At 36.8% G+C, this 21741-nt stretch overlaps 1 protein-coding gene across 1 annotated transcript in view; it reads right to left on the bottom strand.

Moving 5' to 3' along the window:
• The window catches only part of SPAG16 (sperm associated antigen 16), a 270139-nt gene that overhangs the window by 191951 nt on the left and 56447 nt on the right, over positions 1 to 21741 (bottom strand). The window contains exon 10 of the mRNA XM_062579355.1: positions 15004 to 15126. Coding sequence (XP_062435339.1) covers positions 15004 to 15126 — 123 coding nt within the window. The remainder of the gene's footprint in view (positions 1 to 15003; positions 15127 to 21741) is intronic.

Below are 21741 nucleotides of genomic sequence, written 5' to 3'. Positions count from 1 at the left end.
GTCAGGTCTTAACCTCCAAGGATGGAGCTTGCACCACCTCTCTGGGCAACCTGCCCCCACGTTTCCTCTTATATTCAGTCAGAAAACACTTGCTTCAATTCTCATTTGATGTTCCCCCACCACACAACACTGCCGAGAAGCTGGCTCTGTCTTTCTGACAGCAGGTGCTACAAAATTACATAGTTCCTATGTAGTTCTGTATTTACTAGTATTCTAAAATCTCATGGGGTTGAAGTTTTGAATACACAGTTGAATATTCTCCTGCCCCCACCCCCCTTTTCTTCTTCTTTTAGAAGAAATTTGCATCCATAATAGCCCAGGAAAACACAAACATGCAAAAGAGTTTGGGCTCGTGGAACAAGAAGTGATTTTTTATTCAGAACAGAAACAAATTTTGAAGTGACAGAACTACTTATAGCACCAACTTACCACCTTTTGTTCACATCTAGTATGCAAAGTGAAAATGTTGCAAGACAAACAGGAATATCATGAATTATTTAGAAATCAAATTGAGGAGTCTTCAAAATAATTTCATTGTTTTGAAATCCTTTACGTGACTGAAACATTTTCTTCATAGTATAGGCAGGTCAAGAAAAGCCTGTCCAAGCTGCTACAAAAAAAATCAATTTTAAGTTCTGTGATAAAAATTAAACAGTAGTTTTAAATTAAATGAGTTTGAAACTTAGTGATAGCACCTGAGAAGAGAGATTCATATTACTCCATTTCAGCAGATCTAGCACAGCTCAGCAAAAATCAATCTTCTGTCTAGAAAAGATGGCTCTCACACTGATAAACATCCGTCAATGTGTGCTCTAAGGTATATGAAAGGAAAATTTTTCAAAGGTAGAAAGGACAGCAAAGAGTTGCTCACAGTGCTGCCATGAATTAAACCTGAAGCACTCAGAAAAGTCAAACGCAATTCTGTTCCTAGAGTACTTATGTATTTGGCACAACCATATACGCGTTCCTTGTTCTTCTCTGCAGAGCAATGTTATACTATGTCAGAACTAGCCTGACCTCACCAAGAAAGAAGAAAACACAGTGAAAAAGAAAGAATATGCAAATAAAGCTCAAGAAATTTCTTCTGTTCATGCCAAGGACTGTAGGTTCCTCAAAAAAGAGCAAAACCAAAAATGAAAGGGCAGTAGAAAGAGTAACAAAAAGCTTTAAAAAGGGACAGAAAAAACCTCAGTAGTTCAAAATGCAAAAAATGGAGCAGGTCTTCCCCAGTCCCCATATAAATTCTAAGAGGACGGTTCACAGAAGGTCTGTCAACAGGCAAGAATCAGATGACCTAAAGGAGAAAACACAAAAAACATAGAACACACACCTGTGAGAAGGTATTAAAGATACACATCACCTACAAACACAGAACATAAAGAGCCTGTAAGATACAGGCACCATTTTCTCCAAGATCAATAGAGCTGCTTTCCACAGATCTTCTAAAAAATAACTTTGCTCTTGAAAACGCACGCTCATTAACGAGCGTGCCACAGAGCACTGGAAGTGACACACCAAGATTTGTGTGCGAGAATAAATGCCGATTTTTCTCATATGCGCTTCTCAAAGAGGATGCTAATGATTAGTGTTACTATCACATTTCATTCTGAATTAGAAGAGCATAAAGTGCTTGACATGTATTTCATAGGCAAACCTGAGCCATCAAAAATGAAAAATAAATGACCTTTGCAGAACTGCCATACAACGAGATTCAGTTAACAAGTTCAAAACAAAACGGAGAACAGTAATTGGTATCAGAAGACTGACAATACACAGCAAAGTGAATATTATAACATCTGGAGGAGGTTATAGACATTTCCATACCTTTTGAACATTGTTCAGGTATTCTCTGAATCTCAGAAAAACTGACATTATATTGCACAGCTTTTTTCAAAGATGACACTGGTGCCCAATTATGGATACAATGTGTATACAGATCCAGGAATAATCACAGTAATATGTAGAATTTAACAAAGACTACATCAGCTATTCACAACTTAATTGGGAATTTAGGATTAGACAACAAATAACAAAATTCATTCCTATTATGGTTCAAAATCATAATTTTTCTGCAAAGATTCTGATTCCAAGCAGAGGTCAAAGTAGTCTAGATCACTAAAGTTCCTAAAAGTGAGGACCCCCCCCCTTCCCCCCCCAAAAAAGAAGTCGGTTTTCCCAACTTGGCATAGACCCATGGGTTTTTTCCCCCTCAGATTGCCTCTAATACTCAGTGCACCAGACTGCTCAGGATCAATGCAGATTTCCCCCCCACCCCCCGCCAATCTAGATTATGGAAACTCCCAAATGTCTATACAGGAGAAAAAGATAACCCTCAAAGTGCCAGACGGGGCAGGCTTCTCTTCTTGAAGAAGTTATTCCTGTTTAGCTTTATTTGGAAACATTTTCCTCCTATGTAGTTGTTTCTAGTTCTTAATGTTATCTAAGAACGCTTTAATCTATACATTTCGGATAGATAGGAAAGATAAAACACACATTCATATTAATTTTATTTTCAGCATGCCTCTTGTGAATTTCTGTCCTTTTCCCATCAACAGATAACATTTAATCTAGTAAACTCTGGCATAATTTAAAATATTATGACGTTCAACAGTACTGCAAGTCTCCACCATTTCAAATGTTATTCTTCAGGGAGCCCATTAATCTTCACAGAAAGGTCTCAAAGGACTGTATTAATTAAATTCAAATAATCTACAAAAACTAAAATATTGTCAAGTCATTCTGCACATACACCCAGTTCATAAAAAAGCCTTAATTTAAAATTAAAAAATTCCTATAGGATTTTCAGCACAGCTTACAAAAGTACTATGCTTTTAATTGTTTGAAAATACTAGGAAAAGGTACTATGATTTTTATCAGAATTGCATAGAAGCCTCTATGGTTCCAACATAAGACGCATCCTCTCCATGGGGATTTTTTGCTCCCATTCTCCCTTTTTACAAAGGATTTCATTCATACCAGTGCCAAAGAAAGGGATTGACACCACAGTGACAAAAATATAACCCAGAATTGTTTTTACTGAACTTGGATTTCAGTAGCTACCAGAGCTGCTATTTGTACTGTTTTCTTTTTAAGGTCTGTGTTGCTAAGTTCTAAGGAAAAACACATTTAGAGTAACCTGAAAAAAAGATACTAGGTTAAAACCTTGAAATCCTTCTCCAGCGTTTGACCAACATGACTTTTGTTAATCAACAGTCACAATTACAAAGGTCCCAATTATCTTGCTAGAGGTTGGATATCTTTTGACTGGTTTTATCACCCAAAACAGAGGCATAACAACAGGAAGTAACATTTTCCAGAATGCGAAAATAAGTAAATTTGCATTTCCCTCACAGATCCATCCACAGAAATGCATTCACAAAATTGCTACATATCAGCTCCACACCTACGGGAGAGGAAAAAACAGAACCCAGATGATTTCCTTTATGTGACAAACCACAAGCTTGATCTTTTCAATATAAGAAACTAATGGAAAAGACTGGAAGAACTCTATTTCTGAATTAAATTTTAAAGCAAAATTCAAAACCAAAGCTGGCCACAAAACCTGTCTGCAGGTACACGGACAACTGCAAGCTATAAAGTTTCCCACAGCAAACTTGTTCTGGATAGCCTCTGCCTCCCACATGCCACTTCACACACAGATAGATTTGTTTTTTCTGAAAGAAACAAATAAAATTTCACCACCCCGGAACCTCAGTTCACAAACAGCCCTGAGGCACGCAGAAACTTTGGTTTCCAGTGCTGCAGTCCACTAACTTTTGCAACTATGAACACTCGCAAACAAACAAGGATGATCATAGCCTTAGACTGGCTCTGACCTGGTTGACATTTTTATTTTTAAAATGTAAATGTTGTCCATACACCAGGGACAGGAAATTTAAATCTCTACCAATTTTGTTTTGATTAAAATTTAGGTTTATGCACCTAATGTTTTGAAATAACAAAAAGTTACAGAAGAAAATCCTGCAAGTGTCATTCTAGCACTTTTTATCCGTTAGTGTAAAATGGAAATCAAGATGTTATTTTGTCCAATTTGACAGAAACAGTTTGTTACTTGTTTACCTTCAGTGATGACTAAAAAAAATCTTACCATGGATTTAATGATGTAGTTTAAGACTGAACTAAAAAAAACAGATTTAGACTTGCTGAACGTCTACAATTGGAATCAGATTTTCAGCATGTACCAAGCATCCATAAAGTAAATCTGGTTATTTTGTTCAAATCTTTATATGAGAACTGGTTTATTCTGAAATATGGATGCTTATTTACACACCTGAGAGGGAGATGCCAAAAGTTGGATCTGACTGCTTAAGTGATATACAACATTTGTCCCTGAAGACAGTAATCTGGCTACCTCCCCTAAAAAGTTCAGCATCAGTGTGAATATTTAAATCTTATTTCTCTGCTCCATTTCAGAGTTTCCAAATATCTAGTTAAGGATCTACCATAGGTAAGAAGATATGAACAAACGCAATCTGACCATAATGCTCCAAAAATATTCTAGTTTTATACCAGTTTTATGCCTAATTGATGTGCAATAGTAGCAAATAAAGCCTATGCTGTAAATAAACCCACAATCACAACTTATCAGTCATGCATCTTTCACTTGTTCGTAAGCATTTCTTTCCATAGTAGGGTGCACCATCATTTCTGCAGCCTGGAGAAATAAAAAAAAAACACTTGTTACAGAGAGTGCACAGCCTCTCTATACATGGCATTTCCTTCAAAACAACTTTTAAAAATATCACTGAATTCTGGGTACTGGCATGTTATTTCAAGCTGCCATCGATATCAAGAAATATGTGAATTCTCAGGGCAAAACACTGCTCTAAGGGTTGGCATTGTGTACAGGAATGACAGCCTACTGAAAACTTTTTTTTGTTTGTTTTTTTTAAAAAAAGGAGGCAAACCCACAAACTTGGACAAAGCACTCCAAATGCAATACAGTACTGGAAATTCTTTAGGGAGACAGTTCTGAAAGATGGAGGAGGAAATCACTGACAGAGAAACAAGGAGAGATTCGTTTTGAGGGCAGTCCAACAGGTGAAATTAACTTTTAAAATTCAGTATCAGCTTTTCAAGTTATTAACCCAGGGGAATTTACTCCCCTCCCAAACTGCTTTTGCCCAGTTTTCTGTTTTTTTCTTTTCTTTCTTTTTTTTTTTTTTTAAAGAAAGCTTCACTTTTCCAATCAAATGTAACTCTTAACATTTTTCTACTAATCTTATCAGCAGTTGGACAGTTCATAAAGCATGTCAATACCACCGTTTTCAAAATTTAACCCAAAGATACTGTAGTTAAAACAAAAAGTGAAAAACATGAGCAAAGGCAAAATGAAATACATCTATTTTGTGAGTGCAGTATATAATGTATTTGTGCATATGTATATAATATATAATATGCATTTATGCACATAATATGCATTTGTGCATATTAAAAGGTGTCAGAATACACTGGCATAAATGCAAATGGTACAGCAGTCCCATATTCTAAGGGAACTAAAAGGTCAACTTTTAGCAATATCATCAGACAAATATTAGACATTCTATCACAGAGCAACAATACTGTAGCTGAAATTTCGTTTGATTACAACTGTCTTGAAAGTACAGCTCTGCAATAGAGCATTTGCAAGCGCAAAAGCAGTTTCACTTGTTCAAGAATGCAGAGCCCAAGACACCGAACCTGTAAACTTGGAAATGCTTTCTGGAAAGCTCAGGTCACTCCATAGTTTGAAACAAAAGGAAGGGCTATTTTAGTTCCCTTTAGGCACGCACACCTTGTAAGAAAAGGCAATTCCTCATTATTTTAAGCACAGATGATCTCTCGCTGGTCTTCCTGTAGCGTGTACAAAACCGGTTAAGACCATGTACGTTTTTCCCTTTCCATTGTCCTGGGGCAGAATCTACCATTACGTGGCTATGTGGATTAATCTATTTTACAATAGTTTAAAAGGTTAACCCCATGACACAGACAGGATCTGAAACTCTCCAATACATATTAAAAGTTAAGCTTCATCTTAACCATATTTAAGCACAAACATCATGAATGTCTTGAGGCAACTTGAAGTAAAATTGAGGGAAAATTATTCCTATAATGACTCCATCAGTTTGTTTTCTACAGACATTTCTCCTTACTGCTCTTTTGTCCTGATGAATTTTCATTCAACAACATAGCAAACTTTCCCAAACCCAATAATCCTATTTTATGGCCAAACACACCAAGTACAATCACCTGATTTTTTGTTTTGTTTTTTTCCTTTGTTTCTTGTATCTTTTTTCTTCAAAGACCCTGCAGCTACAACAGTTAAAGTATTATGTTCATTTTAATAATAGGAAACTTGCTTTAAAAATATCTAGATAAAGGAAAGACAGCTGAACATGCTGGGTTTTTTTAAGCTTCAGGTGTTAAAAACCTACAAGATAAAATGCATGAAATTTTCCAAATCAAAGGGATTAGGAAGATACAATTATGTAGACAATAGCACTATCTTTATATGTATTGAGTGTTGTACCTCTAAATCATCACAAATAGAAATTGTGATCACCTACAATTCACCTGTAGGCCACTTTTATAGTCTGAATGTATTTTAGGTATTTATATTACCTTAGACAATTAAAAAATGGAATAATATAGAAGCTTTCTAATATATGCACAGCATCTTTTCATATGTCAGATTACAGGAAGTCAAGAAGTAATTCCAGATCAATTTACAATTTCTACAACAAAGTATTCATTAGGAAAGAAAAATTTTTAATATTTTGTAATAAAATATTAAAATTTAAATTCATTCTAAAACACAGTATGTACAACCTCACACTATTTTTGAGTGGCAGCAGGTTTTCGCATACTACGTGTTTTTCTGAGCATCTCACTTGGTTAAGTCAGTTCTGCTTAGAATATATTAACTTTGACTTGGCATTGTATTTTTATTATGGTACTTTTCCTTTTCTCTATATATTATGAATAGAATGCTCTCCAGTTCTTAGGAAGGCCATTCAGCAAGAGACCTTACTTTCATTTCAATAAAACTGCAACATCTTGATTATATTTCATTAAAGAAATTTCTCAAAATTATTTGTAAAATAACTTCTTAAAAATGTTAGAGCCTCCTCCCATATGAAAACTTCCAAGACAAGCTATTTCAATTTTTCTTGACTTAAATTTATAAATTAAATTTGTTCAAAATTAGCACATTTCCATGAAATACTTGGCTTTCAGCACATGTATCCGTTTGGCTTTCAGAATATTTGGATCAGCATCATTTGTTTGAAGCTAAACACTTCATCAGAAGATTACTGACCCAATCTATTCAACCCTTTTTTCCACCTTAGCACATGCAAAGGGGTATTGCACAAATCATTAGGAATAAAATAAACCAAATTTAGTATAGCTGAAAATGAGAAGGCTTCCTAATTTTCAGTCTTTGGAGAATACGCAAGAGTCTTAAAGTTAAAAATGTATTTATAATCCTGTTTTTAAAAACAAGGACTTCAAGCTTTTCTGCAGCCTGCTTCAAAAACCATTAAGATGACTAATAAAATATCCTGTATATTTTCCATCTGTTGACCTTCCCTGCGTATCTTTTTCCGATAAAAATGCTTGTTGACCAACAAAATTAGAGATAGACTCATTCAATGTGCACACCTTAAAAGATCCAATTCAAATTTTACAGCTTCAAGCTGCTACTTAAGTGATGGCCAATCCCTTCCCACTGCAGTGATCACCCATCCTTGGCCAAAGTTGCAGACAAAGCTCCAAGAAAACTTCTCAGGACTACAGCAGCCAAAAACTTCTAGAAAGGAACAAGAAGGAATACTTACTGGGGAAAAGAGGGCGAGGAAAAGGCAAATGCAGAGCTAAGGGAACCATTTACTTCCCTGTGTTATATATTTACTATGGTACTGTGTAGGAAAAGCTCCAAATGAGGTGGGGGAGTAGTAGCCAGGAGCTGTGCATTCACCACATTGCTGTAGCAAGTCCTCCCAGAGCTCAGCAAAGCGTGATCCGCATAGTATTTACTGATTATTCACAGAGAGCTCATTTTTTCTCCTTATTAAACTGCATTAGAGAGCGCTAAACTACCTTTGACATTCTCCTACGAGTACTTTTGCCATATAAGCTGCATTACAGCTGTTGTACGTATGTACGGTCTTTGTATGATCACGAACAGAGCAAAGCCTAGGAAATAACCTCTCCGTTACAATGTAGGCCTTAACAGAGGAAAAATTAAGAACTTAATTTCTACAGGAAACAGCGATTCTTCAAAATTTAAAGCACTGAACTGTGACTCAGAAAACGTGAATTCAATTCCTGGATCTTCCAATTATAACTTTGTTCAAATTATTTCATGAGGCTAATAGAGCCTCACAGAAACACTGGGAACCAATAAACGCATGTGCACTCTCAGCAAAGAGGATATTCAGAGCCATGTGAGCAAGCACGCAGATACAGCTACCCTGTCTTTGCTGCACATTAGATCTAAATTCAATTTGCACTGTGCACAGCAGCCTGGCTTAAAACTGAGTTCCTCTCCTGGTACTCAGGGCAGTCACAGCTCAGGCCACGAGTGTCCACATTTTTGAGAGCAGCTCCAGGCCAGGATGCCTTGGAGGCCTCATTCAGCTGTGCAGCAGCTGGCATCAGGGCCTTCTTCAGCAAAGCACCCCGCGGCCCATTTGCGTACCTCAACATCAGTTAATGATGGACAAGGACCTTCTCTTGGAAAGGTATTTTTAGAAAGGTCCTTTATCCCAGCCAAATTTATGTTTTGGAAGTGGTAATGTGAAACAGCACAGGCTGGGTGGCTTAGCTCCAGACAAATACACATGCTCACAGCTCAAGGAAGATTCAGTAAGGAAAACAGAATTGCACCCTAGAGCAAAATCTTAGCTATCAGAGATGAAACTTCAAAACCCACACTTCAAACCTCTGCAAACTTCCTTTTTAAAGTTACAGGACTCCAGTATGAAGCACACAATGGAAACAAGGATACAAAACAAAGCATACCGGGAACAAACCACATTGCCTTCTCATGGCCGTGATTCAGAAGCTAAGAACATCATACTGCCCCAAACTGCAGAAGATGAGCTCCACAGTCACTTTGCAGCAAAGCTTCAAAACCTACCCTAACACAGCTAAACTGATCAAAGCAACTACAGCATGAGAAGACAGAATCAGCAGCACCTACACTGTCTGTCCTACTTCTTTAAAAACAGGTAAAATGTCCATAATGAGAACCATGGAATAACTAAACTTGCTACCATTAATCTCCAGTTCACAATGTGGGCTCACGCAAGGAATCAGCGCACGATGGCACAGTTGAAGCCTGCTTTACTGCTAATGGAAAAGTATATTTTCACTTAAAAAAAATCTTTTCTAATATTTCAAGTAGGCTAGAAGAAGGCTTAAATAAAAAATGAGCGAATGAATGGATGATTACAGATTTTTTTTTTTTTTTTTTTTTTTTTTTTTGCCTCTCCAAATTTCTGCTCTCTGACCAGGAGGAAGTTTCACCACATTAATTTTGGACTTTGAAGCCCATTTCCTAGCTTCTCTTGTACAAGGACACAATACGATTTGTATGACTGACCACCTCTTGGCAGATGGACCCTATTTTGCTTGGTGGTCCATAGACACAGAACAAAACGACACAGCTTCTCCATCCACGAGACAGACACAAGCAAACGGGCAGAGGAGGAAAGGGGAGAGCGCGTTCGTCAGCCTGACAAGCCGCAGTCTCGGCACACCATTGGGCTGCCTCTTGCCACAGCTCCACGGGCACTGCAATAACCAAGGATATCAAAGAGCAAACAAAGTCACATATAGATGTTGAGACAGATCTTCCCAAACAGGAGGTGCAGCAGAGAAATACCAAGTTTGCTTGCAATTTAATCCGTACTACTTCTGTCACCGTCTCTTTACACAACCTTAATGGCCTGTCCTCAAATACCTTGATGAAAACAAACACTCGGCAACAAAATTGAGAACTGGGAGGTATGCCTGAAGGAAAACAAAACAGGGAACACAGCCCAGATACCAAAGCAGGTCTGGTACCAGAGAGCACACAGCTCCGCACACCGCTGCAAAACTCCTTCCGGCTTGCAGCCTCCGCGGTACAAATGGAAAGCCTCGAGCTCCAGGAGACGATGCAGACTACCGCCATCTCACTTTACAGCACAGGTAGGGCTATAAGCTACTTCAGAAGCAACTCCTCATATCAACGCTCACAAAACAGTCTTTCCTGCAAAGGCCATTACTCATGTGCAAATGCACGTGCATCTGCGGGTACCAGCACATATGCACACCTGTGCTGAGGAGATAAGCAGCAGAGGAAGAATTAGAGAGAGAAAGGGTACAGCATCTTGCAATACAGCCTTCTGCAAAGTTACAGAAAAAAGAGAGAACAAACTCATTTCAGCTTGTGAATAGTAATCTCATGTAATCACCTACACATTTCATGCTGCAAGTCAATTCGCATGGTTCCCAAGGAGATAAATTTTTGGAAGGATTTTCAAAAATCTTTTCTAGAATTCACAGATTAAAAAAAAAAAAAAAAAAAGCAGCAGAAAACTAGTATAATAAGATATAATGAATTAATCCTTATAGAAAAAATATCCTTTATGAAGCCTATCAGGAAAAGATTAGGTAATCATTAAAGAGTTTGTATTTGCTTTTTATTATCATCTCCAGCTTCATATTTTTACTGTGCCTAGGCATAGCATTTTGAATTTTCAATTTTTAATTCTGCAAAATATCAAACAAGGATAAACTATTTGGGAGCATGACATTACACATAAGCAAGAATAATAAATGATAATATATCTATGTAAATAGAAATTGTATGTAAAGCATAAAATTAAAGTATTAGGCATTATATTGCTACCTAAAGTCAAAACTGATTTCCATAACAGTTACTATAAATGCTAAATATCAAGTCAGCTTTGAATGGAGAATTGTAACCTACATATGTGACGTGTGGGAGTGGAGGAGGAGGGGACAAGACAACATCTTAAAAAATTAAATAAGGTAAGAAAGTCTGACAGAGCCTTCATTTATCATTCTGCTTAAGGAGATATAAAAGTGGGTGAAAGTAAACTGCAGGTGTCCAATTTTTTCACACAATTTCTGATTTGAGATTTAAAAATAGGAGTATTTAATTACAAAATATTAATTTACATTACATGATAAATACAGAATTACAGTAATCTCACCCTCTCTTGCCATTATTGCTGATTTTTCAGCTGCATCTCAAATAAGCATCTCTCCGACATAATAGATGATGCTTTCTTTTCCAACATTACATTAACCATTAAAAACTGCACTGAATAATGTTTACACAGGCATCTTTCTTTTCCCAGGTGAAGATGACAAGCCACAACAGACATAGTATTGCATATGGCGACTGCAGCAGCACCGTCCCGAGAAAGCCACACAAACCCCTCAGGGTTGCATGAAAGATGCAGTCAGACAGCAGGTGAGGAGAAGGTAAACAGTACAGAAACAAAGTTTGGAGGATCGTTTAAGCATTACAGATCTTGCAAGTGTTTCTTGTAGGCACGGTAAGATTTACTAGGACATTTACAAGGACACTGGAGAAATGCAAACTTAATGCAGAAGAGAACCTACATGAAGATCTGAAGAGTGGGAAATATATTCAGTTTGACAGAAAACAAATGCAGCTTCCCAAGGGATTTTTCTCTACACAAAAATGAGTTTCGCTGAATACTGATGGGAGTCTAAAGAACTAATCTACATCAGCTTTAAGGTATTTAAAACCAAAATTTGGATTTGCAGGTGCTGCAATTTCCCAAGAAATGTAAAGGATCCCAGTAACATACAAAAGAGATTCTGTTCTTTACTAGACACTGGTTCTGGTGAGAAACAACTAAACCATAAAAACACAAATTGGGTCATCTGCTAATCCTATGGATGCTTGCCTTCAATCCTATAAGCTACAAGAAACAACTAATTCTCATCTAGGGGCTACTGCTTTCCACCTTCTGTTTGTGAACAGAAACCAAACAGCTTTAATTATTTTAAATAGGATTAGCAGAAATTCAGCATTTCTTTGAACATGACCATTTTTAATTCTCTATACAGAGTTTAATCTATAGTCATCCTTCCCTAAGAATCTCAATTAACACATCTAACAACATTTTGGGCTTCCAAAGCAAGCCAGCTTCAGAACTGAACAGCTGATGTGTCAGGCTCGACCTGAAAATCCAAGCCTTCTGTGCATTCCCCGTACACCATATAGCTGGATTTAGTAACATCTGACAAACTGTGAGCTCTACCTGAAACTTTTCCCCTGCAAAGGGTATTCACAACTTCTCTCCCCTCTTCGAATTCACAGCCACTGCAGCCAGCATCTCAGACAAGGCCAGGAACACATCCGTCTACCACGTGCAGATGGGTCTCCTTGAAACTCACAGGAACAACACTTCTGAGCCTTATATTCAATTATCAAATTTGACTGAAATTGGGCAAGGCATTATAAAAGCACTGCAGGAGGCAGACTATCAGAAGAACTATCCGGGCCATGGCCGCACCATTGATACTCCTTTAGCAAACCAGGCTACCGTCCAGCATTAACCATTAACAGAAGAAAGGCAGCAGCCTTTCTTCTCAATCACTTAAAAAGACTGACATTAAGTAGTGTATCCAGCTTGGAAAAACACTTGTTAATTGAACAAGCTGGAAGTTTCAGGTGCCGTTTTTTCAAACCCAGTTAAACACATAGAAACTAGGATCCACCATGTTCACAAAGTTTTTTTTTTTTTTTTTTTTTAAGGAATAAAAAGTTCAATTACACTCCACAGTTTGTAGTGTATAAATTTTCACAAGAAACCTTTAAAAACCATTTCTTGTTTTCTTTAGATGCTTTTATATTCTTTTAAATAACCATCCCAATACATTTTAGAGCTATAACCCAGGCACTCAGTTTCTTTAAAACATTATCTTTACACAAAATTCAACAGCATATGGCCAGTATATGAAATTAAATACACACCCTCACTGTTTTGTTTTTTCATTCAAGTTGCTGTTTCTCCAAGCAAGTTCTAAAGTGCTTCCAAATAAGTTTAAAGACATCCAATTTATTTTTATTCCAGTAAATTGCTTTCTCAAGTGGCATTATATCCTTAAGGTGCGTTATCCATTTATTAACCGTAGGAAGCACTCAAAATTTCCAGCAGTTTAGAGAATCTCTCCTAGCAGTAACTAAAAGCACTAGATATAAAGAACTAGAACAACACTTTGAGTAACACTAAGAAAAATATTCAAAAGATGACAAGGAATATTATTACATGAACATATATGGTATATATCTGTTCTTGGTCAAATGCAAGATAGCTGCAAAATTTATATAGACATGTTCTCTTGACAAATCTTCAAAATAGTCACTATTTGCAATTATAGATTATATATTTGAACATTCAAAAATAGTTTGCAACCCAAACCTAGCTCTCTACTACAGGTAAAAGCAAACTTATCAAAGCAATCATTAACATGAAAATTACTACTCTGGGTTTGCACCTCTGTAGCTTATTGTAAATGTAAATCTTGCAGTCAGTTAAACTGAAGATTACATTTTGATGACTATTCCACCTGACCCACTCAAGAAACCTTGCCAAGCTCAGAAACATTTTCCTCCTCCACCTCCAGGCTGAAACCTGTCTCAATACACCTTTTGTGCCTAGTGCTCTTGAGAAGACTATGGCCCACTAAAATTTTGAGTACATTTACTACAGATTCCTCAGAGTAGCAACACAGTTGCCAGTCACAAGGTTTCCTTCCCAATCGGACCAATATGAGTATGCAATATAAGGTAAAATTATTCAAAATATTACTTTGCATATACATTACAGATTAGCCAGAGCAAAAACCAAAATGAAGTATGCAAAAGCCTGCCAACCAAGGCTAAAACTCAAAGCAGCACAATGAATATTTAATACAAAACATGGGCAGTCACTTAAACATACGAACTTTCCACTAAAATGTGAGCATAGCTTCTGTCTTCAAAGATAAGCATTCCCGTGGACCCACCCCCAAAAAGCACTTCTGAATTTGTACCAACACTTCATTTCACTTTGATTTCATGCACTGTTTTATATAGTTTGATACTCTTATTTCTTCACAACATTTTTTTTTTTTTTTTGGCAATTCACTGAAATTTCAAGCACAACCAACATAGGAACCAAGTTGCCCAAGGTTTTAGACTTTTTAAAAAGTAACTATATCGGATTGTGTTTCTTGAATTCAACAAGAAATTAAGCCACCGAAGGTGTAGAAATATATTTTTTCTTTAAGGAAATACTTTCAGACATAATCTACTTGCAGTTCAAGTGCAATATGAACAGCATCAAGCTACATAAAATTTATTTCAATGGGAAAAATAATAAATCTAACTCTTTTAAACAAATATAAAAGATATTTGTATCTAGACAATTTGTCAGAAATGCCTAAACTTTAAAAATATGTTAAAGGTATTTGCAAAGATTTTGATGTTTATTCCTCCTCAGCCTGCAGCTAGCAAGTTCTGAAATGTCACTGCTTAAAGGCTACTGCACATTTAAACTAATCTAAATTTAAATTCTTCTGATTTTTAACCTAAGGGAATAAACTGCAATCAAACACAAACTGCAAAAATATTCAGCATTATAATTCAGTATCCTGGAACCCTGAGTTTGTAGTCATCTCTGGACTCCATTTTTATATGCACTAACCAAATCCTACCATTCCTACATAAAAGATGAATCTCAAAATCGCTAAAACATTCTGCCTGGGTGTTCTACTGTATTTATGCTCTAAGTTTTGTGATCATTTTTCCACTTTCATATTCTTCAGAGAGCGTCCCTCTGACTGCTGCCCGTAATCTTTCAGAAAGGTACTTAAAGCAAAAGCATCCCAATGACCTGCTGAAAAATAAAACTCAGCATGTATATAACAATAAATATAACATACTCCTAGCAGTGAGCTGGTAGGAACCATTAAGTCATGCGCTTTTAGAGTGTTGCTCAATCTATATACTCTAGATTTCAGGGGCTGAGTATATTCTTTGGTAGAAGCAAGGTATGGGTTCACTTGATTATCTACAGGGAACTCTGAATCCTGGCAAAGAGCAAAACAAGAGATTAATTCTCAGGAATGCTGCATAAGTTTATACAGCATACTAGTCACTATGTTACTCTTAAAAGCACAATTTTGCCTTATTTTTCCTCACTATTTTCCCCACTGTTCACTTTTCAATGTTTTAAATCACTGTTGTCCCTGTTTTACAAATCGTGATACGTAGCTGAAGTGAGTACAAGTATATTTGGAAGACCAGAGCCTGTAGTGGACAGCTGAATATTATAACACTTGTTAATTTATTCTTCTAAAATTATATTCCTTTGGGTTAACCTCTGAACAGTTAGGTCAACATAGTATTCCTCTAGAAAGATCAATGGCCAGTACTAATTATCAGCAACCAAATTTATATTCATTGCTTATATCATCAAAACCTCCTGCCCCCAAACTCAAAAAAGCAGCTATGTTGTTCAACATATCAGGAAAGAAGCAACTCTACACTGTGGATACTGTGAGATATATTCAAAAATGACAAAAATTCTGCTGTTATTTACACTCATAACAAAGTTTCTGCAACTTTGTAGGTATTAGTAATAAAAAGTTGGTCTGATGCTTTTGTTACAAAAGTCATTTTTGTACCTGCTACTGAATACAATATGATGCTGAAAAATGATGGCTGTTAAGTCATTAGCATGAAATCTCCTGCATTACATTCAAAACAATGTCTTCAATAAGTATTTGCTGGAAGACAGGCAAACGTTAATGTCAAATAGCTTCCTTGTAAATGCATTATTTTTCTTCAATCAAAAAATTTGTTCAATAGAAGTTTAAAATTACCAAAGACACACAATTATCTATCCTACACTGTACCATCTCATGGTTAAAAAAGTTTACTTTTAAAAATCTCATTTCATCTACTGGCAGCCAGAAAAAACTCCTTCAGACTAATGGAGAACAGGTAAAGTTCAGTAGCACTGTCAAGCTTAGCGCAGCAAGGCACGTGATACAATCACTGAATAGTCCGTAACAGTTAAATTAAGCAATTTCCATTATGATTCTCAACTGTGGCAACAGAGAGAGGAGGTGGCTGCGGGTGTACATATCAATGATACAATGAAAAGGAAAGGAGACACAAGTAAATCTTTTCTCCCCTCCTTCCAATGTATGCATGTATGTACGTAATGTATCATGCACTGTGAGCAACTCCAAGCAGTACCTCCCACAGAGCACCATTACTTGGGTAAGGAGCTCATTTTCTCTACTTGAATAAAAACTGAAGGACAACTTTCAGACAAGCAGCACCATCCTAATAAAACTCAGCAAGACAGTAACTCTTTTTGGACACAGCCCTGAAACTCCAGGTTGCAATCCAGAGGAGACACTTGCCAAGTCAGCTGCTGAGGCTGCTCAACAGCATTAACTTCATTGATAGATTGCTCCACATTTGCAGTTTTTTAATAGCCTCTCCAAAATAGCAATCCACTGAGACAGCATCTTCCTTGAATCTGTGTCTTTTTACAATTGAAGACCCAAACAAAATGAAAGGACAAAGGCAGGCCTATCACTCAGGATGTGCAAAGAGGTCTCTGTCCTCAAAATCTGGGACTTTGGGGGAAAAAACAGGAAAGCTAATTAATTTGAGATTCTGATTAAACTAATTACACATTTGATCTGAATTCAGAATGAACCCTGAGGATATCTTAAAACTACACAGCAGAGACTTCTCTCTTTTGGTGGAAGTGACAATCTTTAGAAAAAACATCCTCATCAACCAGTAACGGAAGGCAAAAAATCAGATAGTGATTGAAGTGGATGGCTCTGCAAAGATTCACAGATAATCCTTACAATCTGCCATAGGACTAGGTTCCTAGAAAGATCCAAACTTTTCAGATAAATACCGAGTAGGTAGAGAAGTTCTAAAATACTGAGCACCAAAACAATGGTAAGATATCCCGAGCTGTCAGCCCAGTATTCCTCAGCTCCAGCAGTTAGCCTAAATGAGTAAGACCTACAGAATTATCGCTAGAGTACACCCACGACTGGGAGCAGAAAATCTGGTTCATTGGACACAAGCAGCAGAGTCGTTCTCGCTATTGATCAAGGACTCCCTTACTGCAGAGCTGATACTCAGCATTTGTACCGTCAGCCAGAAGCAGCTTGAGTTTCAGTCCCAAACATTCTCAAATCGACCTCGAGTCGAGACATGAGCAGACCGAGTTGTCAGGCTCTTCACCAGGAAGCGCACACATTTTCTGGAGCCAGATTTGGCTCTGCCAGGCAAGGGGCAGAAAGGATCACAGTGTGAGGGTTCCGCAGGAGAGGAAAGCAGCACACCAGCTTTCCAAAGCAGGCAACTAGGACCCCAGAAAGAAATTTGTCTTCTGTTAGAATGGCCCCTCATGCTGATGTTTCAAGGCAAAGAAACAGACTTCAAAGTACTTTCAGCTAGGTATTTAGGCATTATCTGCACTTGTCATTAATAATCAGCTGGAACTAAGCAACTCTTCAGGACTTTAGGGAGGCAAATCACATATAGGTGTTCAAAGCTCAAACTAAATCCAAGAGATCAGCTCTGCTGGACAGTTGATCTTAATTCTCATACATAAGCTGCTTGACACAGAATCTAGTTAAAAATTGTCATTGACTGCACATGATGACCTTAGCTGCATTTGAGCATCAAGTTATTTAGAGGTGAACATGTACTCTATAACTTGGACGGATACTTCAGACAAAAAGAGAAATTTTTCCCTTAAATGACTGCACTTTTAGTATTAGACATAGTAAGCCTCTGACATATCACAAGTCACTGTACGATCTGATCGGAAACAGTGGAAAGTGCATACAAGTTAACAGCATGACTACATAGAGTCCACTTGGTATCACCTAGGCACAGTTGGCTACACGTCCCAAATTGGGGATTAAACAAGTACGATCGAGTAACGTAATGCTGAAAGTATCTTTGAGACCATGCTAGTCTTACAAATTCCTCCAGTAGAACTTTTAGAAAAGCTGAAAACATCTTTGTAGGGACCACAAACAACTTACATTTGCCTAGTACAAGGTGGCAGAAGGCACCAGATTAAGTGGCATCAGGGATGACCTACTTTGACCTGGGACTCTAGAAGTTGAGCAAACAGACAGGAAAACTTCCAGTTACACCAGGCAGCAAAGAGAAGTTATACCACAACAGGGGGCTGAGCTATGCAGAAAGAAAACTTCATGGTTGCAACACGCCTTGAGGAAAGACCTGGATAAGATAAACAGTACAGTAGCAACAGAAAAAAATGGACTAGAATTGGAAATGGAGACTTATCAGCTTCTTTCTGAGAGATTTCTTGTGCAGGCTGAATTTTTTAATCACAATTTTCCGTGATGTTAGAGGAAAGTATGTAAGCTCTGTGACTTACAAAGAGGCAGATCTGTATTCTTTAACAGAATTCTGGATTTTTATCAGCATAATGCTGATAAAAGCCAAAATACATATGTATATTTAATCTTACCGCCTAACTTTCAGTGTGGTCTAAAATATCTAAGGATCAGCCAACAGATCAGGAGACTTATCAGCTCTATCCAAGCTAAAGGGATTTATTAAAAATAGATTGTCATTTGAGAATATAAGGAGGGTGACTGTACACAAGATATTTTAAGGACTACACTAGTCATCACAAAACCATTTACAAAGACTACAGAGCATTCAAAAGACAGCTGATCATTCACCTTTGCAACATTTTCAGGACACCCTGCTGCGAGAAGCTTCACAAGATGGAAATTACTGTATTCTTTAAAATGCCCATCAACTGCTAAAATTAAGAACAGAATAAAACCAGTGTATTTTAATCTGAAAAGGTACACATGCAGCTGGGGTAAGCACTAACTTTTTTTTCATAGTTTGTTTACCCTTGATAGAAGCCACTCAGCTATTTTGAAGGAACGAGCACAGAGCAAATTTCAAAACTACAGACCATCAGGAGAATGTCATTTTGTCTCCCCGTTCTGAACCTCTCCAAACTACATGTTCTACACAGATGCTATTATCCTGAATTAAGCCTCTTAACAAATGATCAAAATCACTATAAATATTAGCTAGTGACTTAATGATCAACACAAATGCTTCAGTTACAGACCCAAGGCCAGGAAGCTGATTTTCAGGAGACTATGGCAACAATCACATATGTAGATTAATATAAACAGTCAAAATTTTGTAAAAGAGAAAAAGAAAAAAAAAATCAGAAGACTGGGTCAGATAGCAATTGTAGATATTCACTCTCAGGTATTTGGTCTTAGACATTTAGGTAAGTTTTATGTCTAAACTATGTTTACGTTTCATCTTTGAAGTGAAGCTAGTGTTGTTCGCAGGAAACTTCACAGTATTATTTCCTATCTTGTAAGCTTTCATAAACATGTAAAACTTGAGCTTCTGACTGCCTTAATAAAGCTCAGATATCACACTTCTTCAAACACCAGACTCATTTTTTCTTGGAATGGTAGGGACCTAGAACAGTGAATACCCCAGGACTTAGCTTTCTTTTCTGACTGAGCAGAAGCCAGAGGCTGGCAATCAGGGAGAGCAGATGATCAAAATCAACCCCTGTTGTCTTGACCTCAGGTGTTAACAAAGCCACAAGGTGTTAATGAAACACTCATCTTGAACCATAGATGTTACATACATTACCAGCCAAAATAAAGCTTTTCTGCATTTCCTTAAATATGGTATGAAAAAAGCAACTGTGCCAGACAAATTAATAGTGCCATAACCAAACAGAAGCCTAGCAGGATTTGCAAGAATGCTGCAGCATATCAGGTTCTTAATACACATCTGAAAAACCAAAGTGATTTAAATTTATCCGAATTTTTCAAATCCCTACACATTATCTGTATCCACAAAAGACTTGACTTGCATTTCTCTCTCCGAGTTCTTCTTGTAAGAGTTGCATATGTTTAAGAGTAGAAGAATGAATATCATTCATGTAAAATAATACTCAAACTAATATCTAAGTTCTTAACTCTGTTTGGAAGACACAGAAGATAAACTGAATTAAAAATTCTTCCACCTCAGGGATAAGATGATTTTTTGAAAGAAAAGTTAAAAGAGAAAATAAACAAAAATCACAAACTGTTTTTTCAAATATTTAGATGTCCAAACATTTCAGAATTAGAAAGTATGTAAAGTTCCCAGATGACTCTACACCTGCATTCTGGGAAGAAAGCATAATGCATTTGTGGCTGAAATTACACATTTTTGTAGAAATATAATGTGAGCTTTCCTGGTAAATATTTACACTAAGCAGAGAGTACAAACTGTGCTCCAGACAAATCTCTGAAACCATTCCCCACAAAAATCTGTATGCTTTCCAAATTTAGGAATCATTAAAATGCATCTGTAGTAGTTATTATACACAGGCTAAAGAGCAAAGTAAAAGGTTACCTGAACGTCAGTACAGTCCTAATCCATGCCACTTTCTCCATATAAATCTTAGAAGAGTAACATGCTCCTTGTCTTACAAATTTTTACCTTTCAAGAACTACAAGCTATTTTAAAAATCCGTGTTAATAAATTTATACATTTTAAATTATGATGTAATAAAAAAAGCATAGAAATCAACATTTTTCTTGTAAACTTTCTCACTGACTTTCTGGAACTAGAACAATTACTAAGCATAATGAGACTGACTTATTTCAGAGTGGAGCAATTCTAGAAAGCCTAAATCTAGGCACTCAGAATAGAAGTAACCAAAAAATCCTGCATTTTTTCCAGTAGAAAAACTAGATATTTTTTCAGGAAATAACTCATTAAATTACAGTAAATTTCACAGATCACACAGTAAAAAGATGACAAAAAATTTAGCATTTCTATCACTGTTTACAAAGTACCAGTCTTCAAAACATTCAATTCTTCTGATTTTTGTCATCAACAATGCAATGAACTCTTCCAAACACATTTCTGAAATAATAGTTTCCACTCCCTCTGGCACAATAATCTTTCATTTTACTAGAAACAGATTCAGCTTTAATTATGGAGAAAATTCGTATCTACAATTCATATCGTACAGTTTGGATAGTACGAACTGCAGTAGTATTTGTCATGGCCAGGTGAAACGCTGATTTCAATAGTTCCAATACATACAAGGTGAAAGTCACATTTTAAATATATCAAGCGTATATATTAGCCATTTCTCGGCTGAAAAGGTCTCCAGAGTTCAGAACCAACACCAGTTCTAGGGGATCTCAAAGTATTTCCAAAATATATTTTTATTCTATCAACAGTAGTCAGAACTTCAGTTGATGTGAGGTATAGCTGAGTACGCAGCTTCCGAGTTCCTCAAAAGGAGCACAAACATGCTACATATAAAATTGTAAGTCAGTATGTAACGTTTCCCCAGTTATAAATATTTATCACTGCAAAAATAAATGTCATACCCTTACCCGAACTTTGTGATGCAGAAAATGTGACTATAAGGATGGCCCCTCAGCAAATTTTGTCAACGAAAGAAGTGTCCTTGTTTAATCCCAGGTCTATTATTTTTCAACCGCTAAGCCCCGAGGGAAGCGAAGAATCCATTACACAAGTTAAGATCTTGCATAACAAGGCTTTGTTAAACATATTACTGAAACACGTTGATTGCAAGGACCAGTGCTCCATCAGCAAGGGGAATATGC

The sequence above is a fragment of the Rhea pennata genome, chromosome 6 (assembly GCF_028389875.1).
Source record: "Rhea pennata isolate bPtePen1 chromosome 6, bPtePen1.pri, whole genome shotgun sequence".
Classification (NCBI taxonomy): domain Eukaryota; kingdom Metazoa; phylum Chordata; class Aves; order Rheiformes; family Rheidae; genus Rhea; species Rhea pennata.
Note: the sequence above shows the minus strand (reverse complement) of the source record. Positions and strands in the feature narration are given on the sequence as shown.